The sequence below is a fragment of the Podarcis melisellensis genome (genome assembly GCF_964234715.1).
Source record: "Podarcis melisellensis genome assembly, chromosome: 13".
NCBI lineage: Eukaryota > Metazoa > Chordata > Lepidosauria > Squamata > Lacertidae > Podarcis > Podarcis melisellensis.
Genome location: NC_138545.1, coordinates 2,464,586 through 2,489,496, shown reverse-complemented (window position 1 = coordinate 2,489,496; position 24,911 = coordinate 2,464,586). Strand labels below are relative to the sequence as shown.

The 24,911-nt window shown below is 50.4% G+C and overlaps 1 protein-coding gene across 1 annotated transcript; it reads left to right on the top strand.

Annotated features, from left to right (window-relative positions):
• The first annotated feature begins 476 nt into the window (after nucleotides 1-476).
• Nucleotides 477-24,397, top strand: GNB2 (G protein subunit beta 2). The gene is made up of 10 exons (XM_081886977.1): nucleotides 477-634; nucleotides 7,993-8,104; nucleotides 8,564-8,602; nucleotides 9,577-9,683; nucleotides 10,756-10,819; nucleotides 14,315-14,477; nucleotides 18,787-18,853; nucleotides 18,996-19,197; nucleotides 20,546-20,762; nucleotides 23,312-24,397. The coding sequence occupies exons 2-10, from the start codon at nucleotides 8,048-8,050 to the stop codon at nucleotides 23,416-23,418; spliced, it is 1,023 nt and encodes a 340-aa protein (XP_081743103.1). The 5' UTR covers nucleotides 477-634; nucleotides 7,993-8,047; the 3' UTR covers nucleotides 23,419-24,397.
• The last annotated feature ends 514 nt before the right edge of the window (nucleotides 24,398-24,911 follow it).

The following is a 24,911-nucleotide window of genomic DNA, read 5'->3' as shown; positions in this document are numbered from 1 at the left end:
AAAAAAAAATGTCCTTAAACAAGAAATCCCCCTTTGCTTAAAAAACAAAGCCAAAAAACCAGGGTGGAGTTTTTGCCTCCCCCCCAGAAAAAGTCACTTGGTCTTTCCCGGATACCCCCCTCTCCCAACACTGGCTTCTCCCAGGCGACCCCACTTGGTACGTCCCACTCTTTTTTAAAAAAGAAACTTTCATAGAAAGGAAAGGTCCATATTCACTCCCTGTCTTATTTTGTCTCTTATTTTTCTGTACCCCACTTCGGTTGGGTCACCCCTGCTCCCCCTCTTCCTTTCCCCCTCCCCGCGCCCCCCCTCCTCGAGTGGGCCCCACTTGGTATCTCCCTCGCTCGCGTCCGGCTCTGGGCGCGGCGGCCGCATCACCGGGGCTGGGTGGGGCGGGATCGCTCCGCGCGCTCGGGGAACGAGTCCCGGCCGAAGCCTCCTCCGCTAAAGCTGAAGCCGCCGCTGCGCCTGCCTCGGGAGAGGCGAAAACAGGCGCCGCCCCAGCGCGATCCTTCCGCCGCTGGAGGAACAGCAGCAGCAGCAGCAGCAGCGGAAACGAGTCCCTACCCCCACCCCTCCTCCTCCCCCCTTGCCCCCCCCCAGCAAGGCGGCGGCGGGGCTGCTGCAGCAGCAGGTATGTGGGGCCAGGGTGGGAAGGGGGGCGGGTGAAGATGGGGGGGTTTCCTTTTCCTTCCGCCCCATAGCCAGCCTCCCTCCCTCTCCCCCCCCAACAATTCCTGCCTGTGGTTTTTAATCTCTCTTCCCCCCCCTTGAAGGCTCCTTGCCCCATAGCAACCGCCCCCCTCCATTGCACATGCAACCCCCCCTCTCTAGCTGCCCCATAGCAACGCCCACTCCTTTGCAAGGAGCTGCCCCCCAGCCCCAAAGCCCTTCACTCCCCCCCTCTTGGTTTATTGCAAGCTCCTTGCCCCCCCATCTCTCTCCCCCCCTCCAATATCCTTTTTTTCTCTCCCCCCTTCCTTAGCAACCGCCCCCCCCCAGGAATCCCATCCTGGCAACCTCCTGCCCTTTTTTCCCACGCCCCATAGCAACCTCCCCCCCTCTGCAGCAGTAGCCCCCCCTCCTCACCCCCCACTTGGTGGGTTTTTTTCTCCCCCCCCCCACTTTTCTGCCAAAAATGTGCCCTTTAAAAGACGTCCCCATCGCCCAAGGAGCCTTCCTAGTCAAACAGCGCCCCCCCCCCACATCGCCCCATTTTTAGGCCTCTTCCCCCCCCCCCAATTTTGCAACAGGGTCTTCCAAATGGAGGAAGTCCAGGATTAATGTAGACAGGATCTACCCCACAACCTTGCTGTGTAGACCACACTTTTTTGGGGGGGGTCTGTTCTCTCTATTTTTCTCCCCCCCCCCCTTAAAAATCTATAGGGTAACCAGCAGAGATGTGTCCCCCGCCGGACTCCTGGGTTCTCCACAAAGGATGTGGGGCCTACCCAGAGAGAAAAGCGGAGGGGAAATTGGGGTGGGGGGCGCAGGACGCCTGGGTTCCCTGGAAAGATGGGGGGCCTAGAGAGAGAGAGAGAATCCATGGGGAGATGGGGGCCAGGACACCTGGGTTCTGTGGATACAGCAGGCGTGTTTGTGTGTGGATCCCAGCCGGATATTTGGTGGGGCCCCGGACGCCTGGGTTCTTCGGAAGAGGAACTGGGCGCCTGTTGGGTATGGGGCAGGCTTGCTGCCAGGCGGAGGCAGGACTCCTGGGTCCCTCGGACTCCTGGGTCCCTCGGTCTCCCGGAAGGTGCAGCTGGCGGCTTCCCCAAGGCCCTCTCCGCTTAATGAACTTGTCTGGGGACCTTTAATTACCGCTAAATAGGCCCAGCAAGGCCCGCCCTCTTCCCTTGACAGTGGGGCTGTTTGGACGCCTACGGCCTCACCTCTTCCCCACAGAAACAGTGGGGCCTAGTGGTTAGAGTGTCAGGACTAGGAACGGAGAGACCAGAGTTCGAATCTTCCCACTCGGCTTCGGAGCTCCCTCTCTGACCTCTCTCAGCCTAGCCTACCTTCCAGGGTTGTTGTGGGGGTTAAATGAGGAGGGGGCTAGGTGTCGCCTTGAGGGAAAGGGGGGATAGCAACACAATAAATGAAAATTAAGGGTGGGGGGCCCTTTGGGGGCTTGCTGAGGTCTGATCTGGTACAGCCAACCCCCATGTTATCCCCTCCATTAGTATTTATATTTTGCTTTCTTTACATTTTAATACCTCCCGCTAACGAAACAAAAAACACCTCACGGTGGTGTTGCTTTCCCTTTAAAAACCGTCGTGTGGTTTCTCGCTGTGCCCATTTTACAGATCTGAAGAAGGGAAAGTAGAGTCTGATGTCGCACTGCTGTTTTGCTGTTTTGGTGGCGGCAGGGGATGGCATCGCAGAGAGAGGGGTGGGAATAAGTTTCGGGAGACGCCGGGATGCCCGGACCCCCCAACCCCCCCCCAAAAAAACCCACTTGAGGCTTTTGTAGAAAGTTAAGACCCCTCCCCTCTTAATTTTGAACTTTGGAAGGTGGTGGACTGTCCTTCATTGGAGGTTGTGAAACAGAGGCCTGGCAGGGAATCCTCAGCTGTGATCACAGCAGCAGCGGGCTGGGATGGATGACCGCTGGGGGGTCCCCAACCCTACAGTTTTACGCTGCTTCTCCTCTTCTTCCCCAGATATTATTACGCAATTTTACGTGGAACTTGGGCGTCCTGGTTCCCAGCCCCCTCACCTCTCCCAATACCCCTCGCTCTTCGAGTCCTGCCTTTAAATATGCACCCAGGAAATATGCTCAGCTGATGATTTTGATGTGCCTTTTGGGGCGAGGAAACTGCGGGGTGCTTTTTCCAGGCGCCTTTCCCCTCGGACGCCCTTCACGTGGGTGTATCAGAGTGGGACACCCAAGGGCGCCGGAAGAACTATATATAACTGCTATCGATATTGATGTCCCCAAGAGATGCGCTTTGGGCTGGAGGGTCCGTGTAAACTTCACTTCACCAAGAAGAGACCCCCTTTTATTTCCCTTTGCAAGTTCCTAGACCTCAAGGCCCAGAGGAAAGCTTTTAAAGGCGCCAGGGGGTCCTGCAGGGCAGAGTTGCCGTTTTCCGCCCCTCTGCGGATCTTGAAATATTTCAGCAGGATGCTCCCAGCGTTCCTCTCTCCTTGTTGCTTTTTCTGGCGTCTGGAATTTGTGCAAATTAAGTGCCGATCTCAAATAACAAAGGGCACTTAGTGGAGACCACTGAATTGGCCGGCTCGCCCTCTTCCGTTGCGCGCTTGTGAGAACCGTAGAGCTGTAAAGGGACCCGCAGGGGTCATCTAGTCCAACCCCGTGTCTGTATATCCCGGATCGGCCTGATTGTGTGTGCGGAGTGAAGCAAACACACCTTTTCGGGGTCGCTGAATGTGGATTCAATGCCCTTCGGCGATGCATTTTTGGCTGGCCGGTGTACCGCATGCGCCGGTAACTTCCAGGCTGGACTACTGCAAAGCGCTCCGCCTGGGGCTACCCTTGAAGACGACTCAGAAATATCCAAAATGCGGCAGCCGGATTCCTGGCCGGGATTCCCTTTTAAGATCTCATATAACGTCCCCTGTTCTAAAACAGCTGCCAGTTTCTTTCTGGGCCTGATCCGGGGGTTCGAACAAAGCCCTATCGGAGGCATCTCCTTCCCTACACACCCTCTTGGGTGCTGAGATCAGCGGAGGGAGGCGTCTCCGTAGCTCCTTTTCCCCCCTTCAGAAATTAGGGAGAGAGGACAGGGCCTTCTCAGTGGTGGCCCCTGAGCTGTGATACTCCCTCCCCAGAGAGCCTTGTTGCACAACTTCCGGCGAACTGTATCCGATGTTGCGCTTTAACGCTGTAACCCGACCTGGGGACCTTAAGAGGGCGGGAATTAAATAAATCATAACGGACGATAAGGAAGGGCAACGCCGCCCCACAATTGGGAATGCCTAACTCACGGATAAAGGGGATGCGGGTGGCGCTGTGGGTTAAACCACAGAGCCTAGGACTTGCTGATCAGAAGGTCGGCGGTTCGAATCCCCACGACGGGGTGAGCTCCTGCCAACCTAGCAGTTCGAAAGCACACGAGTGCAAGTAGATAAATAGGTACCGCTCTGGCAGGAAGGTCAACGGCGTTTCAGTGTGCTGCTCTAGTTTGCCAGAAGCGGCTTAGTCCTGCTGGCCACATGACCCGGAAGCTGTACGCTGGCTCCCTCGGCCAGTAAAGCGAGATGAGCACCGCAACCCCAGAGTCGGCCACGACTGGACCTAATGGTCAGGGGTCCCTTTACCTTTACCTTTAACTCATGGATAAGGCATTGTTTTGGTTTGCAAGCCAAGAAGTTGTCGTCGTCATCACCTGGCGAATCTGTGGAACTCCCTGCTGCAGGATTGGAGAAATTCACATTTGAGGAGAGGGCTGTTGGCAGCTTCTAGCCACAACGGCTGTTCTCTGCCTTCGCATTCGGAGGCAGTAAGGCTTCTGAAAACTGCGGTCTTGAGTTCGAGTCCTGTTTACGGGCCTCCCTTTGGGGCGTTTGGCCTAGCCGCTCCGATAACAGGATGCGGGCAGACTAGGTGGGCCTTTGGAGAGTCTGTTGCAACAGCAAAACCTCCACGCCCCGGCGCAGTCTACCTGCGACTCCCCAGCGACAGTGATGCTCTCGCACTCGGATCCTGCTGGGGGGCGGATTTCCCATTGCGAGTATCTGGTCAGCCGCTGTGGGCTAGAGGGGCCATTGGCCTCACGCAGTCAGGGCTGCTGGGAATTGTAGTACGAGATGTCTGGAGCGGCGCCGGTTTTTTTAACAGAAAAATCAAACAGGTTGGAAGCGATGTGTTGTTCTTGCTGAGCATCGCTCCTTACAAGGTTCTGCTGGGGAGATCAGAGCCCTGCGCATCCGCCTTCTCCTGATCCGACCTCAATAGGGGGTCCGAAAATCAGGCGTCCTCGCCGGACCCCGACCGGGCGCCTGGCTTTGTGCTGCAAAGCGCCGAGAGAGGGCTTTTGATCGCGCCCTCCCGGGTGCCGTGGCTTGGCTCAGCGCCCGGGATGTTCCCAAAGTCCCTTTCTCCTGATCCGAGGGACCCAGGAGTCCTGCTTCCCCTCTGCCTTTAACCCACGAAACGCCGCTGCCCAGTAACATATACCACCCTGTGCAGGGCGAAACGTAGTTTTCCAGGCTGCGTTGAACTCATCCTCCTCCGTAATCCCTCTGTAATCTCGTTTACACTTGCCGGGAGATTTGGCTCGGCTGGGCTGTTTGTTTATTTGGCCTAATGCACTTTCTCTAACGAAGCAAATGGGATTGGAGATTAAAGCGTATAAGCCGCGGATTTCTGCCCTGGTCTGGAAAACCATCATCGCCCCACATCTCTCTGAGCCACACCGTGGGGCCCGTTTTCCCGGGGCCCCCCCATTTATTTATTTGAGAGCTGGGCTGGCTGGCGGCTCCTTCCATCTCTGCCCCACAAATCCATCACAGTCTCTGGGCTTCCCCCCCCCACATCCCATCGCCACGGCAACCACCAGCTGGAGTTTAAAGATGCTGCTCTTGGCATCTTCAGAGGTGGCGGTGGGGGGTCCGGTTGCCATGGCGACGACACTGGGACCCTCTCTCTTTTATTTGGGGGGAGAGAGACCTCCTCCCTGTGCACCATTTTTGGTTTATTTTTTTTTCAGGGGGGGGAGCGTTTTCTGCTTTCCGGGAGGAGCAAAGCCACCTCTGTTTTGCCCCCCACCTTGCATTATTTTTTGGGGGGGGCTCTCTATCCTTCAAAGCAAATATTGGGCGGAGGGAGGGCAAGAGTGGGGGGGAAGTTAGCAGGCCCCCTTGCAATGGCTTCTTCTTCTTCTTTTTAATAAACATTTTTATTCATTTTTTAAAAATATTTCTTTTTTTAAAAAATGATATTTATTACTTTTAAAAGTTACAAAAAAGGAGAAGAAAACGAAAAGAAGACAAAACAAAAACAGAAGAGAAAGAAAAAGAAAAACAATGCAGTACAATATATAAACAATACAAAACACAACCTAAACACATTAAACTAAACCTAAATAAAGCCAAGCAAAAACAATTTAAAAACATCCCTCCTTTTCCATACTCAATCCTTCATTCCCTTGTTTCCTCGACCTCCTCTCACCTCCCTCTTTGTATCCCACTTCTACTAATTGTTTCAGCAAATCCTTTCCATCTTTCTCTGTTTTCTATCATATTATAAATAACATATTTTTTAACCTTATTTCCCATTAAAACTAAAATACTTATAGATATTTAACTTCTTATAACATTTCTGCTAAATCCATAAAATATCTAATTTTTACAAAATGCTTCCAGCAGTTATTTAATGTACATTTTTATCTTATACAATACCTCTCAAGACTTTCCATTCTTTCATCACTCAATCCGCATTTCTTAATTTCTCTTAATTATCCTTAACTACCGTAATATTCTCTTCGTGATTTTTCTTGCAATGTTTCGCGTAATCCTCCTTGCAGAACTTCTTGCAGTTCTGCTAGCGTAATCTGTTTATTACAATTGTTTTTCAGGTAATTCACATAATTGCTCCAGACCTCTTAAGAATCTCTGGTCCCGCAGGTTTCGAATCCTTCCTGTCAGTTTGTCTAATTCTGCATAGTCCTGCAGTGGCTGGGGAAACCTAGATAAATTATTATTATTATTATTATTATTATTATTATTATTATTATTACTACTACTACTAGGGTCCCCTAATAATAACATTTCTGAGTTTCCAGCAACTGGAACCCAGGAACATTTTACTGCCTCCAGCCACAGAGGCAGAGCCCCAGACCTCTTGGCTAGTAGCCCTACAGTGGCGGGCAGTTCCAAAGGCTAGGTCCTTCCAGGCTCCTAAAAACTGTACAGAGTGCACTTGCTCATGACAGGCTTACCTGCAGCGAGGCCCTCTCTCGCTAAGCGCAGGATCGCGGCGATATTTTTGAAGACCTTTGCCACCCCCCCTGAAGCTGTATAGAACAGGGGTAGGCAACCTAAGGCCCGGGGGCCGGATCCGGCCCAATCGCCTTCTCAATCCAGCCCATGGACGGCCAATGAATCAGTGTGTTTTTACATGAGTAGAATGTGTCCTTTTACTTAAAATGCATCTCTGGGTTATTTGTGGGGCGTAGGAATTCGTTCATTTCCCCCCAAAATATAGTCCAGCCCCCCACAAGGTCTGAGGGACAGTGGACCGGCCCCCTGCTGAAAAAGTAAATATTATACCATGGCATAAGATTTATTTCAGTCCTGCTAACGTCTTCAAATTTCTCACTTAGATAAACCATAGATTTACTCCGTTCTTTTTGGTACTTCGTCTCCTCCTGACTGCGAATTCTGTGTGTCGGTTTTGCCATTTCTGCGTACTCGATCAACTTTGTCTGCCACTCCTTTACAGTCGGTATCTCCTGTGTTTTCCACTTTGGGGCTATCGAAACTCTAGCTGATGTCGTCGCATACAAATATAATCTTTGGTCTGCCTTCTTTAATATCCTCTCCCGTCAAACCAACAATAATTCTTCAGGCTTTTTTGGAAAAGCATATTTAAACATCTTTTTTAATTCATTATAGATCAGTTCCCAAAACTCTTTTCATTTTCAAAGTGTTGATGATTTTGACCCTCTACTTTCCCTGCCTCCATCTGTAAAATGGGTACAGCTATTGCTCACGCAAGGAAGACCATACGAAGCAGTTTTGCAAGCAGAAAGCGTTCTCCGTCGGGATTTGGTAAACCCAACGGTCACCTGGAGGGGGGGAGTCGCAGTTTCCCCCGGGGACGGGGGTTCTTAGTTTTGCCCCCATGAGCCGAGACGCCTGGTCTGACCCTTCACTTCGGCCTGGGAGGAGAAGGCAACCCAGGACTGAAGAAGTCAGAGTCGGGAGGGGAACCCCAGAGCTCATCCATCTCAACCCCCACGCTCTTGCTTGGCAACCAACAAATTAATGCAACCTCTTCTGCTCCCCTCACCCCCTGACAAACAGGATTGCGGCCGGCTGAGAGGGGCTGCTGGCCAGGCCCCCCGCGCCCAACTCCACCATGAGCGAACTGGAGCAGTTGAGGCAGGAGGCGGAACAGCTGCGCAACCAGATCAGGGTGAGTGGCTGCAGTTGGCAGCGCCAGCCAAGTTTCTAGCCCTCATTGAGGTGCCGGGCTCAACATTTCTCTTTTTTTCTGGGGCTGGAGACTTTGCGGGTTGAGACACTGAGGTCCAGCTCCGAGGGCCTTCTGGCGGTTCCCTCATTGCGAGAAGTGAGGTTACAGGGAACCAGGCACAGGGCCTTCTCGGGGGTGGCGCCCGCCCTGTGGAACTCCCTCCCACCAGATGTCAAGGAAATAAGTAGCTATCCTATCTTTAAAAGACACCTGAAGGCAGCCCTGTTCAGGGAAGCTTTTAACATTTAACGCTTTATTGTTTTTAATACTTGATTGGTAGCCGCCCAGAGTCAGATGGGAGGGGTATAAATTATTATTATTATTATTATTATTATTATTATTATTATTATTATTTACTTGCACTCACCCCTGCTCTCTTCTCCCTTTCCGTTCCCGCAGGACGCCAGGAAAGCATGTGGGGACTCCACGCTGACCCAGGTGAGGCGAAAGTAACCCCTCGAATATATTTTGCCCCATGCGACGGTCACCTCCAGGCTTGACTACTGTAATTCGCTCTATGCGGGGCTGCCCTTGAAGCTGTCCCAGGAACTCCAGAATGCTGCAGCGAGGCTCCTCACGGGGTCCCTGCCATGGGAGCATATTCACCCAGTGCTTTTCCAGCTGCACTGGCTCCCGGTGGAGTACAGGGTCGGGTTCAAGGTGCTGGTCTTGACCTTTAACCCCTTTGTGGCTTAGGGGACCCTCATATCTATGGGATGGCCTCCCCTGGTCTGCCCCGCAGAGGACCTTCAGGTCCATGAATAATCATAGTTTAGAGGGCCCTAAGGAAGTCAGACTATCCTCCCCCAGGGCCAGGGCCTTCTCAGTGGTGGCTCTGACCTGGTGGAATGCTCTGTCCCAGGAGACCAGGGCCCTGCAGGATTGAACCTCCTTCCACAGGGCCTGTAAGACAGAGCTACTCCGCCTGGCTTTCAATCTGAACTTTTATTGCTCTTCCTTCCCTTTTTATGAAGATTTTTATGCGATCCCACAGCTAATTCTCCCCTGGTCTCCTCGCTGGCCCAAATAGGACCAATTCAGCCAGCTAACCCTGGGGATCATCTAATATTTATTGGATAGATTTCCTCCCTAAATTGATTTTTGAATTCTGAATTTATTGCTATTCCCGTTTTAATACTGTATTTTATGCTGTTTTTTGCTGCATCAATTAAGTGTTTTAAATTTGTCGTTAGCCACCCTGAACCGGGAAGGGCGGGGTATAAATAAATAATATAAATTTATTAAATAAATTTTTAAAAAATATTATTATTAATTCCTCCCCCACTTGGAGATGTTGGAAGAAGCAGGCGAGGGTTTCTGGAGGTTGTGTGCGTTGCGCAGAGGTGTCCCTCCTCTCTGGGGGGGCCGTTTGTCTTTTGACACCCCCCTTCTCTTTTTCTCCCCACCCCCAGATCACAGCTGGCCTCGATCCGGTGGGCCGGATCCAGATGCGGACGAGGCGCACATTACGGGGTCACCTGGCGAAGATCTACGCCATGCACTGGGGGACAGACTCCAGGTGAGAGTAAAGGGCGGCGCTGGCGGCTGCCCCATGGAATTGTGGGATTGGACGGGACCCCCAAAGGCCATCTAGTCCAACCAGGGTGGACGAAAAACAATGTTGTTGTTTTTTTTAATTTAAATTGGATTTTTAAAATTTAAATTGGATTTTTAAAATTTAAATTGGATTTTTAAAATTTAAATCGTATTTACTTATTTTTATTTCAATTGGATTTTTTAAACAAAATGCTTTTGGAGAGAAAAAGTCTTTCTAAATGTAGTATTCTATTTAATTTGCATTATAGTCCAAAGGCTGTTCATCAGGAAATAAGGATTTGTTTAAAGTTTTTTACATATGCTAAAACTCAGTCTTGTTTTGTTTTTTAATTGTTTAACCACATCAGTTAACGAACATGGATACATATGCTGTAATATTGTTGTTTTAGTTAAATAGATCATTTTAATTGTTACTAAGGAAATGATTATTTTTCTCTCCTTCCAGTGAAGTACAGCAGAAAAGTTGCCCAAATATAAACAGTTAACTTACTAAACCGAACAATAATTTTATTATCTGTGTATTTCTAATAGTATAACCAATTCAGCAATTTTTTATATAACTGTAAAAACTACTCTGAATTTTTTTTATTCCAAAAATGAAACCTCTATCTGGTTGTAAATATTAAGATTATAGCAGCAGGAATGAGTCTTTCTGTGAAAAAATATGATTTAAATCAAGTCCTACTGACTAGCGATTTTTATCAGGATTTAAATCAATTTTATTTAAATCAAACCCGCCCTGAGTCCCACCCCCTGCAATGCAAAAGGAGCCGGGTTTGATCTCCTGTAGCATCTATTGGCAGGGCTGGGTGAGACCCCACTCGCCTGGGCAGCTGCAGCTGCCGGCCCGTGTGGACAGCACTGAGCTCAAGGGACGCCAGTGGTCTTGGTGCCATCTCCCTGTGTTGGGCGTACAGAAGAGGAAAGGGCTTTGGGTCTCCTCTTGTCCCCGAGCGACTCGGAAACCCTCTATCTCACTCTGAGTTCCAACCAATCTCACGCCTCCTCTGTTCTTCCTCTCTCCACCTCTACAGGCTGCTGGTTAGTGCCTCCCAAGACGGCAAACTGATCATTTGGGACAGCTACACCACAAACAAGGTAAGGCCTGTGTGGCTGTCAGTGGGCCCTGTTATTTGGCCCCGGGGGACCCTTTGAGCATCTCCCAGGGCCCTTCTCAGCACCTGGAGGGCGGCCATATGAGAGCGGGGCCTTTTTGGTGGTGGCCCCCCACTTGCAGCAAACATTCCCCAGGGAGGGCTCTCCTGGCACCTTTGTTTTGCATATCTCTAGGTGCTTTATTTCCACCAGGACTCTACTTATCCAGGGCCCCTTTTTGTGTGTGAGTGGGGTGTTTGCGTCCGAGTCCTGCCTTTTTGGAACATAAATTTCTCTTTCTCTTCCGACGGTTTTAAAACGCACCGGTTTATTTGTTAATACAGTCATACCTCTTCTTGCGAACGTTGCGTTTTTTGGGTTAGGAACACGGCAAACCCGGAAATGTTTACTTGCGGGTTTTGCCTCACGCACAGAAGCGTTCTGCACAATTCGCGCATGCGCAGAAGCGCTCTATCGCGCTTTGCACATGCGCAAGTGTGCCCCTCTGGTAACGGACTTTTCAGAGTGCGAATGGCACCCCGGAACGGATCACGTCCGCAATCAGAGGTAACACTGTATAGCTTATAGTTTTAATAATAATAATAATAATAATAATAATAATAATAATAATAATAATAATAACAACAATAATTTATTTATACCCCGCCCATCTGGCTGGGCTTCCCCAGCCACTCTGGGCGGCTTCCAAAAAAATATTAAAATACTGTAATACATCAAACATTAAAAGCTTCCCTAAACACGGCTGCCTTCAGATGTCTTCTAAAAGTCTGGTAGTTGTTGTTCTCTTTGACATCTGGTGGGAGGGTGTTCCACAGGATGGGAGCCACCACCGAGAAGGCCCTCTGTCTGGTTCTCTGCAACCTCACTTCTCGCAATGAGGGAACCGCCAGAAGGTCTTCAGAGCTGGACCTCAGCGTCCGGGCAGAACGATGGGGGTGGAGACGCTCCTTCAGATATACTGGACTGAGGCCATTTAGGGCTTTCAAGGTCAGCACCAACACTTTGAATTGTGCTTAGAAACGTACTGGGAGCCAATGCAGATCTCTCAGGACCAGTGTTATGTGGTCTCCCAGTCCCCAGTCTGGCTGCCGCATTCTGGATTAGTTGTAGTTTCTGGGTCACCTTCAAAGGTAGCCCCACGTAGAGCGCATTGCAGTAGTCCAAGTGGGAGATAACCAGAGCATGCACCACTCTGGTGTGACAGTCTGTGGGCAGGGAGGGTCTCATCCTGCGTACCAGATGGAGTTTTGAGTTGCCTTTGTAGAATTTTTAAAAAGCAACCGAAACGTTTCGTAAATAAGACCGTGAGAAGAGTCTGCTGGATCAGGCCAAATTGGGGGGGGGGGTCCAATCCAGCCCAGCATCCTGTTCTCCCAGTGGCCAACCATTATGGGAAACTGTCAAGCAAGATTGTGTGGCACCCAGAAACTGGTCACCATGGCTGCAGCCCTCTGAATTGGTCTAATCCAGGTTAGTGGCTCTCCTGTGGCAGGGAGTTCCACAGTTTAACAGTCTTAATGCGGACGTCCTTTTATCTGCTGCGAATCTTTCAAGAGTTGACTTCCTTAGATGTCCGCAATTTCCAATGTCGCGAAAAAGCATTTCGAGTTTAGGCAGGCTTGTCCCCAGACGTTTAGAAAAGCCGACACGACTTTTAGCTGCTATGTGGCTGGTTTAATTTTTTGCAGACTTTTAAAGTTGCCGCTGCTGCTGTTTTTCCTTAGCGATCGCTTTATTTGCTGTATCCTTTTTCATACTGCTTTGAAGCGCGGTTTTTTTTAAAAGCACCATAAATTTCGTAAAGTAAATAAATAACACTGCTCCACCCCAAGCAAGAAAATATATTATTTCACAATGATAATTGCTGATAATAATGATCACCGTCCTTTTCCATGTATAAGACTATGGTTTCTTTCACTGTACAATAATGTTCATAATCTGGGCTCGTCTTATATACGGATAGTGCAGCTGGGGGTGTAATAATTTATTATTTATACCCTGCCCATCTCTCTGGGTTTCCCCAGCCACTCTGGGTGGTTTTCAACAGAATATAAAAATACAATAACCTATTAAACATTAAAAGCTTCCCCAAACAGGGCTGCCTTCAGATGTCTTCTAAAAGTCTGGTAGTTCTTGTTCTCTTTGACATCTGGTGGGAGGGAGTTCCACAGGGCGGGCGCCACCACCAAGAAGGCCCTCTGCCTGGTTCCCTGTAACCTCACTTCTTGCAGTGAGGGAACCGCCAGAAGGTCCTCAGTGCTGGACCTCAGCGTCCAGGCAGAATGATGGGGGTGGAGACACTCCTTCAGGTCTACTGGGTCTTTGAGGCCGTTTAGGGCTTTAAAGGTCAGCGCCAATGCTTTACAATACAATATCTTTATTGTCATTGCCCCATACAGAACAACGAAATTGAAAAATCTACATCAGACATTCATAAATCCCTAAAAACTCTGACACCCCATAATTAAATACAATATACTCCCATAGAGACTACCTTACACTGCCTTTAAAACCAAAATCACATTTGGATAGAAACTGTTTCTCAGGTGGCTAGTCATAGTCTTTATAACCCTGTAGCTTCTTCCAGAAGGCAGGAGCTGAAAGAGATCATTTCCGGGGTGCGCACTATCCTGCGCTATCTCTGCCGCTTTCTTATGGCACCTGGAAGAATAGATTTGATCCAAGGTGGGAAGAGCGCACCCAGTTATTCTCTGAATTGTGATCGGAAACGTCCTGGGAGCCAGTGCAGGTCTTTAATTGGAGTCCCAAAAAATAGGGGACATCTTATACATGGGGTCGTCTTATACATGGAAAAATACTGGTACAGTGGTACCTCGGGTTACAGACGCTTCAGGTTACAGACTCCGCTAACCCAGAAATAGTACTTTGGGTTAAGAACTTTGCATCAGGATGAGAACAGAAATTGCATGGTGGTGGCACGGCGGCAGCAGGAGGCCCCATTAGCTAAAGTGGTGCTTCAGGTTAAGAACAGTTTCAGCTTGAGAACGGAGTTCTTAACCCGAGGTAAAGGTAAAGGGACCCCTGACCGTTAGGTCCAGTCGTGACCGACTCTGGGGTTGCGGCGCTCATCTCGCTTTACTGGCCGAGGGAGCCGGCGTACAGCTTCCGGGTCATGTGGCCAGCAGGACTAAGCCGCTTCTGGCAAACCAAAGCAGCGCATGGAAACGCCGTTTACCTTCCCACCGGAGCGATACCTATTTATCTACTTGCACTTTGACGTGCTTTCAGACTGCTAGGTTGGCAGGAGCAGGGACCGAGCAACGGGAGCTCACCCCATCGCGGGGATTTGAACCGCCAACCTTCTGATCGGCAAGTCCTAGGCTCTGTGGTTTAGACCACAGCGCCACCCGTGTCCCTTAACCCGAGGTACCCCTGTAGGGAGGAAGAGGTGCTGCTGATCTGTTGGGGTCCCTGTTTTTTTGTATCTCACGCACCCCCTTTTCCTTCTTCCTGCAGGTCCACGCCATCCCTCTGAGGTCGTCGTGGGTGATGACTTGTGCCTACGCCCCATCGGGGAACTACGTGGCCTGTGGCGGCCTGGACAACATCTGCTCCATCTACAGCCTCAAGACCCGGGAAGGGAACGTCCGGGTCAGCCGGGAACTCCCTGGGCACACAGGTGAGGGGCTCCCCCAAACCCCGCCCTCTTGCCCCCCTCTCGCTTTCTTCGCGAAACCAAACTGCTTACACTGGTACCTTGCCTCTGAAACTTGATCCGTTCTTTGGAAGTCCGTTCCAAAACCAAAGCGTTCCAAAACCGAGGCGCGCTTTCCCATAGAAAGTAATGCAAAATGGAATAATCCGTTCCAGACTTTTAAAAACAACCCCTAATGTAATAATAATAATAATAATAATAATAATAATAATAATAATTTATACCCCGCCCATCTGGCTGGGTTTCCCCTGCCACTCTAGGCAGCTTCCAATGGAATATTAAAATACAATAATCCATTTATTTATTTTTAATACAATAATCTATTAAACATTAAAAGCTTCCCCAAACAGGGCTGCCTTTAGATGTCTTCTAAATAGTCTGGTAGTTGTTTTTCCTCTTTGACATCTGGTGGGAGGGAGTTCCACAGGGCTGGGGCCACTACCGTAGTGATTTATCATGAATTTTGCCATCTAACGAGACCGTTGAGCCCTAAAATGAAAGCGATAATCAAGGTACTGTACTATAAAATAAATAAGGCAGTATTGCTAAAAATTAAAATTGTTATTTTTCTTACCTGCACTGATGGTAGCCATTGTTTGGACGGGGGGCTTTTATCCATTTCCACAATCGATCAGTAGCTGAACTGGGTTCCTCACAGTCACAAAAAACAAATTAACCAGAAAAGCCTCAAAAACGCATAATAAATAGCGAAAACAAAAGCGCCAAACTTAATCCATTCCGGAAGTCCGTTTGACTTCCGAAATGTTGGGAAACCAAGGCGCAACTTCTGATTGGTGCAGGCGCCCCGGAAAAAATAGCCAACAGCCACATTTTTTGGACGTTTGGCTTCCAAAAAATGTTTGAAAACCGAAATACCTACTTCCGGGTTTTCTGCGTTTGAGAACCAAAGTACCACTGTACTTAAGTTTGCTTTCCCTGTAGCCCTTCCCACCTTTTCAACCCCAATTTTGGAGGGGTAGCTAACACCACAGAAGGCAGAATTGGGATTGAAAGTGCCCTTAACGCAAAGGTTTTCCAATAGGACTAATTTAGCCAGCTAGCCCTGGTGATCATCTGATGTTTATTGGATGGATTTCCCCCCTAAATTCTGAATTTATTGTTAGTCACGTTTTTATACTGTATTTTATGCTGGGTTTTTTGTTGCACCTATTGTTTTAAATTTGTCGTTAGCCGCCCTGAGCCCGGTTTACTGAACCAGGAAGGACGGGGTATAAAGAAAAATTTATTATTATTTTGAGTCCATGGCTCCCTTGACCAGCTGCATTCTTTCCCTGTGGAGCTCAGGAGCCCAGCTAAGTCACCCCTCACTGCGTTTCGAACTCGCTTCCTTGTTGCGGAGGGTTCCCTCGGCCTCTGGTTCCCAAGGGTTCAAATGCCCCACGCTTGGCCATGAGCAAAGCTCGCTGGGCGTGCGACCTTGAGGGGCCCGGTCGCTGTCTCAGCCTAGCCTACCTTGCAAGGACGTTGTTTGGATTAATAATAATAATAAGAATTAATAATAATTATGGCCCGTGGTCTGAGTCGGTATAAGGCAGGTTCCTACACTCCAAGTGAAAAGGATCTGGAAGTCTTAGTAGACCAGAAGCTTAACGTGAGTCCGCAGTGTGATGCAGCAGCAAAAAAGGCTAATAATAATAAGAAGAAAAAGAATAAGAATAGTACCTTTATTGCCAATCAATCAACCCTTTATTAGGCATAGCAAACCACACATTATCAAACAGACACCGCATACAAATTGTGCAAAATACGAGATCGGCATAACAAGGTTTGTCCCAGTCCGATCTTTCACTCCAGAGGAAATCAATTTGCAGAAATAATACAATACAACGCTACCACATCACCGGTCAATTAAGAACCACTAAATCTCTTTATAATGGCCCAGTCTTTCTACATGGACAACCTGCATGAAATGAAATTAACTGGGCCTCTCCGCCCTGCCACACAAACACTCAATCTCATTGCACTCTTGTGTGCTTGTCGCACAACACACCAACCCCAATATAGTCAGTTGCGCTATATTATTTTACGTTCAGCAGCCTAACAGCCCATGGATAGAAACTGTTTTTTAGACTATTAGACGTCTATATCTCCTGCCCAAAACTAGCAAGTGGGAGAGAACCATTTCTGCGTTGGGAGAGAAAAAAACTGCAGGATATATAAAGATGCAACAAGTAAATTAATAATAATAATAAATAATAGTTAAGTAGATAAATACTGTATTTTCTGGCGTATAAGACTACTTTTTAAGCCAGGAAAATCTTCTCAAAAGTTGGGGGTCGTCTTATACGCCGGCTAGAGCAGCAGCTCCTGCAGCAACTCCCCACCAAAGGATAAAACGACAGCAAATAAAATCGGAAGACACCAAGCTCTCTAAATGAAGCAGAAATACGCTGGAAAATTGGCCGCAGAAGCCCCCAGCTACTGGGAAGTGGAGTGGATTTCCGAGCCAAACTGGAGACTTGTTTTTTTAAATTTTTATTTGGTGTGCGTTGGAAGAGGGGTAGTCTTATACGGCGAGCATATCCCAAACTCTATGTTTTAACTGGGAAAGTTGGGGGGGGTCGTCTTATACGCCCAGTCGTCTTATACTCTGGAAAATACGGTAGTAATAATAAACTTGCGTTGGGCAGAGGGGGTTAGAGAAGGGAAAACAACAGGTGTTGCTCGGCCCGTATTCGTCTCTGGATCTGCCCACCCTGGGGTGCCGCACTCCAAATTTTGCCCAGAGAGGGGTGCAGCTGTTGGGATACTGCCAGGGAGACAAAGGCCATGATGCCTCCACGTCGATTCCGGACGATCATCAGTCTCCCGTGGGAACAGCATCAATCAATTAGTGACACGAACCTCAGATACGTTCCAAGACTCCTGTACGCTCTATCAGCAGAGTTTGCACAACGAAAGGCGCACTCAGGAGAGCATTATTTACAACTTTATTCAGCGTTGATCAGAACAAAGAAAAACATGACTGCCTGCTTCGATGTCTCAGGCACAGAGAGAGAAACGAAAGGAATAGACAAAATATAAACTTCCTGTGAACAGGAAATACGCAGACCCTGTGACACACAAAGCCTGCTCCCTTTTAAGATGGAACGGAAATATCCTAACATCCTCCCCCTTTCCGTGTAACCTGTAGTACCTGTGGTTCAACCCAATTGCAACCTCCGGACGTAAACCATAAGTTGTTCCCTGTTAACAACCTTAGACATTCATTTCCTGCCATGTAGCACACCTAGAATCATAGAATCATAGAGTTGGAAGAGACCCCAAGGGCCATCGAGTCCAACCCCCTGCCAAGCAGGAAACCCCATCAGAGCACTCCTGACATCTGGTTGTCAAGCCTCTGCTTAAAGACCTCCAGAGAAAGAGACTCCACCACACTCCTTGGCAGCAAATTCCACTGTCGAACAGCTCTCACTGTCAGGAAGTTCTTCCTAATGTTTAGGTGGAATCTTCTTTCTTGTAGTTTGGATCCATTGCTCCGTGTCCGCTTCTCTGGAGCAGCAGAAAACAACCTTTCTCCCTCCTCTATGTGACATCCTTTGATATATTTGAACATGGCTATCATATCCCCCCTTAACCTCCTCTTCTCCAGGCTAAACATGCCCAGCTCCCTTAGCCGTTCCTCATAAGGCATCGTTTCCAGGCCTTTGACCATTTGGGTTGCCCTCCTCCTTCCAGTTTGTCAGTGTCCTTCTTGAACTGGGGTGCCCAGAACTGGACACAGGACTCCAGGTGAGGTCTGACCAGAGCAGAATACAGTGGCACGATTACTTCCCTTGATCTAGATGCTATACTCAGCCCAGAATTGCATTGGCTTTTTTAGCTGCCGCGTCACACTGTTGGCTGAATGACCTGAATGAGTCCTTTCTGAATACACTCTCTTGCACGATGAAGCTTAATCTGCAAGTACTTGGTTCTTTGCTTGCAGCTCTCTGAGTTCAGCAAAGCCAAACAGGATCTATTGTCTTGATACACTCGTATAGGACATTTCACAGAAATTCTGATGTCCTGAAACAGTTGAATCAACCATTCACAATCCATGAGTGAAAATGACAGAGCATTGAGTTCTGCTTCACAGGAACTTAGGCTCACTGTCGTCTGCTTCTTGCACAGCCAGTCAAACAGACAGTGGTTGTACATGTAGCACACTGCAGAGGTGCTTGTACCATCTGTGGTGTCACTTCCCAAACTAGCTTCTGCAAAGATTTCAAGGCTTCCTTCTCCGCAACTGCTGTGTTCTTTCCTTCCCAAGGCTACCTCTCCTGCTGCCGGTTTCTCAACGACAACCAGATCATCACCAGCTCCGGAGACACAACGTGGTGAGTAGAGTGCCAGGGCAGCAGGGTGTCCCACCTGACTGGCGCCCCAGGGGGGTTGGGATGGATGAGCTTTGGGGGGCCCTTGCGAATCCCCACAGCGCTCTGATTTCTGCGTTTTCTCCTCCTCTTCCCCCCAAAAAAGTGCCCTGTGGGACATTGAGACGGGCCAGCAGACCACCGCCTTCACGGGCCACAGCGGGGACGTTATGTCGCTGTCTCTGGCCCCCGACATGCGGACCTTTGTCTCGGGCGCCTGTGATGCCTCCATCAAGCTGTGGGACATCCGGGACAGCATGTGCCGGCAGACCTTCACGGGGCACGAGTCCGACATCAATGCCGTCTGCGTGAGTGCTGGGGCGGGTGCGGAGGGTGGCAGAATGAGGACAGGGCCTTCTCGGTGGTGGCTCCCCATTCATGTGCTGCTCTGGCAACTTCCTTACATATCTATAGTTGCCAGGCGAAAACATTCCCCTTAAACTAGCCTGTTTAAACAACCTGTGGCCTTTTAAATGAGTGTCTGTGGACAAGGGGGCATTTAATTTTATTTTTAAATATTATGTTACGCACGCTTAATGAAGGGGCCTGCCTGAGCTCAATAGGCAGGGAGTTCCACAGGTGTAGGTGCCACTACGCGAAACGGCCAGGTTCTTTAGAAACGTGGGGAAAGGCTGTTCATGTGGTTGTTTGTGCCCCACCCTCCAGCCGAAAAGGCTCCCAGAAAAGAAGGTGGTTCCTGCTCCCTGCAGGCTAGAAAATAATAATAGTAATAATGACAGGACACACAAGGAAAAGGGAACAGGGAGGGATGAGGAAATAAATATGGGGCATTAGTTTCTAAAAATGTTCTTCTAATGACCAAATGTTGGTGCAGTCCATGGCAGGAGGTGCCCAAGGGACCTGAGGCCATGGGAAGGGGGCTATGGGGGCCATGGGAAGGGGGGATCCGGGGGCCATGGGAAGCGGGCTATGGGGGCCATGGGAAGCGAGGCTCCGGGGGCCGTGGGAAGCGGGGCTGCGGGGGCCGTGGGAAGTGAGGCTCCGGGGGCCATGGGAAGCGAGGTTCGGGAGCCATGTGAAGCAGGCTCTGGGGGCCACAGGAAGCGAGGCTCCGAGGGCCGTGGGAAGCAAGGTTATGGGGGCCGTGGGAAGTGAGGCTCTGGGGGCATGAGAAGCAGGCCATGGGGGCCGTGGGGAGCGAGGCTCCGGGAGCCGTGGGAAGTGAGGTTCAGGAGCCACGGGAAGTGGGCTCTGGGGGCCACAGGAAGCGAGGCTCCGAGGGCCATGGGAAGCGAGGCTCTGGGTCCCAGGGGAAGCGAGCTATGGGGGCTGTGGGAAGTGGGGCTCCGAGGGCCATGGGAAGAGAGTTATGGGGGCCACAGGAAGCAAGGCTCTGGGTCCCAGGGGAAGCGAGCTATGGGGGCTGTGGGAAGTGGGGCTCCGAGGGCCATGGGAAGCGAGCTATGGGGGCCACAGGAAGCAAGGCTCTGGGTCCCAGGGGAAGCGACCTCCGGGGACCATGGGAATCGGGGCTCCGGGGGCCATGGGAAGCAGGCTCTGGGGGCCATGGGAAGCGAGGCTCCGGGGGCCACAGGAAGTGAGGCTCCGAGGGCCATGGGAAACAAGGCTCCGGGGGTCTCTCCCATCCCTGCCCCCCTCCTGATGCCCCCTTCCTCTCTCCCCCCCCCCCTGCAGTTCTTCCCCAACGGGAACGCCTTCACCACCGGCTCGGACGACGCCACCTGCCGCCTCTTTGACCTGCGGGCCGACCAGGAGCTCATGATGTACTCTCACGACAACATCATCTGCGGCATCACCTCCGTGGCCTTTTCGCGGAGCGGGCGCCTCCTCCTGGCCGGCTACGACGACTTCAACTGCAACATCTGGGACTCCATGAAGGGCGACCGGGCGGGTGAGTAGCGCCGCAAAGTCCCTTTCCGGAAGAAGCTGGCTGCCATTTCCTGGGTGGGAAAAACTCCTTTCCCTCCCCAAAAATCACAAGTGTGATGCAGCAGCAGCAGCAAAAAAGGCTAATAGTATTCTAGGCTGCGTCAACAGAAGTCTAGTGTCCATACTTGGAATACTGCGTCCGGTTCTGGGCGCCCCAATTTAAAACGGATATCGACAAACTGGAACGTTCAGAGCTGGTAAACGCTCCCGAATCTGCGTTTCTGGAAACCACAGGAGAGGAGAGCTGATCTTGCACTCGGATCCTGCTCACGGATTTCCCGTAATGGGCATCTGAGAACAGGACGCTGGACCAGGTGGGCCGCTGGCCTGATCCTGGCAGCTTTTTTAAAGAGAGCCTCATTCCAGCTTTACCCAGAGTGGCTGGGGCATCCTAGGGTATAAATAATAAAATCATTCTTATTATTATTACTACTACTGCCCCCTACTGGCTGCTTTGAAGTACCTGCGTTGTAAAAATTTGGGACATGCAACGGAAGGGACTTCTTCATGCGTTGCGCAGTTGAGCTGTGGAACTCCCTGCCACAGCGATGGCCACCAACTCGGATGGCTTTGAAAGAGGATTGGGCAAATTTATGGAGGAAGCGAGGGCGATCAATGGGTAACTGGCCAGAGGCTGCTTTACCCCCAGTCTTTATCCCTGGAAAGCAAGGGAGGCGATTGAGGTTGAATCCTGACAAGACACAAGTACTATTTTGGGGGGACAGAGGACGGGCAGGTGTGGGGGACTGCCTGGTCCTGAATGGGGCAACTGTGCCCCTGAAGGACCAGTTGCGCAGCCTGGGAGTCATTTTGGACTCACCGCTGTCCATGGAGGCACAGGTCAATTCTGTGTCCAGATCAGCTGTCTACCAGCTCCATCTGGTACGCAGGATGAGACCCTTCCCGCCCGCAGACTGTCTCTCCAGAGTGGTACATGCTCTGGTTATCTCCCAGTTGGACTAATGCAGTGCGCTCTATGTTGGGCTACCTTTGAAGGGGACCCGGAAACTGCAACTAATCCAGAATGCGGCAGCTGGACTAGGGACTGGGAGACCACATAACACCCGTCCTGAAAGACCTGCATTGGCTCCCAGTATGTTTCCGGGCACAATTCAAAGTGTTGGTGCTGACCTTGAAAGCCCTAAATGGCCTCAAAGGCCCAGTAGACCTGAAGGAGCATCTCCACCCCCATCGTTCAGCCCGGACACTGAGGTCCAGCGCCGAGGACCTTCTGGCGGTTCCCTCCCTGCGAGAAGCAAAGCTACAGGGAACCAGGCAGAGGGCCTTCTCGGTGGTGGCGCCCGTCCTGTGGAACTCCCTCCCACCAGATGTCAAAGAAAACAACTACCAGACTTTCAAAAGACATCTGAAGGCAGCCCTCTAGGGAAGCTTTTAATGTTTGATGCATTACTGTATTTTAATATTTTGCTGAAAGCTGCCCGGAGTGGCTGGGGAGACCCAGCCGGATGGGCGGGGAATAAATAATAAATTACTATTATTATTCTGCCAAGCAACCTTCCATCACAGCACCAACGAATAACGTTTTCTGAGTTTCCTGCGAGTGGAACTTGAGCCGTAATGGCTGTTCCCACGAGCTTTTTACCCCAAGGCGCATGTGCTAGGGAGCATGTGTGCGCACCTCCCTCTTCTCTTGAGGCTTCAGCCACGACCCCTGCAATGCTCTAGGGGTTGGCATAGATGACCCTCAGAGGTCCCTTCCAACATTGCGATTCCGCCCCCTTGCACGGAGCAGACACTCTCTTCCACTGGGAAAAAAAAAATTCCTTCCAGTAGCACCTTAAAGACCAACTAAGTTAGTTCTTGGTATGAGCTTTCGTGTGCATGCACACTTCTTCAGATACACTGAAACAGAAGTCTCCAGACCCTTCTATATAGTGAGAAGGTGGGGAGGGGTGTTACTCAGAAGGGTGGTGGGAATGGGTGATTGGCAGATAGCTGTGATGAGCCTGTTGACGACTCTTAACGACTGCAATAGGTCTTACAGGAAAAAGCAAGGGGTGAGAAGGTGAAAAATGGCTTTGTCTTATCTCATTATACATGACAAAGCCATTTTCCACCTTCTCACCCCTTGCTTTTTCCTGTAAGACCTATTGCAGTCGTTAAGAGTCGTCAACAGGCTCATCACAGCTATCTGCCAATCACCCATTCCCACCACCCTTCTGAGTAATACCCCTCCCCACCTTCTCACTATATAGAAGGGTCTGGAGACTTCTGTTTCAGTGTATCTGAAGAAGTGTGCATGCACACGAAAGCTCATACCAAGAACTAACTTAGTTGGTCTTTAAGGTGCTACTGGAAGGAATTTTTTTTGTTTTGACTATGGCAGACCAACACGGCTACCTATCTGTAACTCTTCCATTGGAGCGTTTTTAAACAGAGGTGGCCCCCCCCCGCCATGGGTTCTTCAGCTGCCGGTTCCTGCAGGGGGGCTGGGCTGGATGACCTTTGGGTTCCCCGACCAATTCCTCCTTCCTCCCTTTCCTTCCTCAGGGGTCCTCGCCGGCCACGACAACCGCGTCAGCTGCCTGGGCGTGACGGACGACGGGATGGCCATCGCCACCGGCTCCTGGGACAGCTTCTTGAAAGTGTGGAACTGATCCCCCTTGCTCTGGCTGGGGGGGGGTACGGTGTGGGGAGGGAGAAAAGCAGGAGGGAAAGCCCTTGACGTCCCCCCTTCCCCCCCCACAATAATCCAGCCTCTTCCCCCTCCTCTCCTGCCGCCTTGAAGGGGGCCCTGTGGCCTTGAACCCCACAAACACTTCCCCCCCCCCAACTTTTTGTCGTCCTTTTTATTTTTCCCTGATCTCTTTTAAAATGATGTCCTGACCGAGCCAGATTTCCAGCACAGAGGAGGAGGAGGAAGAGGCTGATTTCTCTAGCGGTAACACACTTATTTTTTGGAGGGGGGGGTCCTGTCTTGGCTGCGTTTGTCTCTCCTATAGAGTATAGGGAACTTGGGTTCGGTTTAAAGAAAGGGTTGGGGGCTTATCCTTAGGGTTGAAGGGGTCCAAACTTTCCCTCCTCTCAAGAAGCAAAATTGGCCAAGGCCATCCCATAACGGTTTCCAGACATGGCAGCAGCATCATTCATCCAGGGATCAGGAGCTGAGCTTATATCTTTTTGCAGGAGAAGGAAATTTGCAGGGGGAGAGGCAGAGAGACTCCTAATTCTTCCTCTCTCTCTCTCTCTCTCTCTCTCTCTCTCTCTCTCTCTCTCTCTCTCTCTCTCTCTCTCTCTCTCTCTCATGCCCAAGAGATGCATACTCCCCTTTACTCGCAAGCAGGGGAGGCCCCGATCCAAGGCAGGCCCAAATCTGCAGTGTGGCAACCTTTCGTGTCCTCTATTCCCCTCACTTCCAAACACCCCCCCCCCGGTCTTTCAACCTCCTCCTTCCTGGTGGTGCTTTCAAGGAATTCGTGGCAGCCGCAGTCGTGGCCTTGTTCCCTCCTAATCCGTGGCTGGTTTTTGTAAAAAAATAAAAAAGAGGAGGAGCGTGGCGGCGCTGGGGGACCGCCCCGCCCCGCCCGTTGGGGGGGGGGTGTCCGTGTGTAAACCTGTAAACAACAGAAAAACCAATCACGACGTGTCTGGCGTTTTGTCATTTGTCATTGTTTATTAATTTGGGGGGGGCGGGATTTGGGGGCGGGGGGAAGTTGAGCAAGTTGGCCAGCTTGGAAGGTTTTGGGGTGTGTGTGGAGGGGAGGTGCTTTGATTTCACACTTGCCCTTTCTTCCAAGACGGGTCGTGCAGGCATGCCACAGAAAAGACTTTTGTGGGATTTTAGCAAGGGCGAAACCCACATCTATAGGGTAGCTGTGCACAGTGCGCTGGTTAGCTGGCCGTAAAAAGTATATTGGAAATTTTGGGGACAATAAACTGGAATGGTCAAGGGATGGAACGACAAGAGGCGACCTGCTAAGACGCAGAATTCTGCACGGCAAGGAGAAAAAATTTGATGGGATTACAAGCTTGGTAAATCGGGGATGCTGTGGACGTACCGTATTTTTCACTCCATAAGATGCACTTTTTTCTTCCTAAAAAGTAAGGAGAAATGTCTGTGCGTCTTGTGGAGCAAATGTGTGGTCCCTGG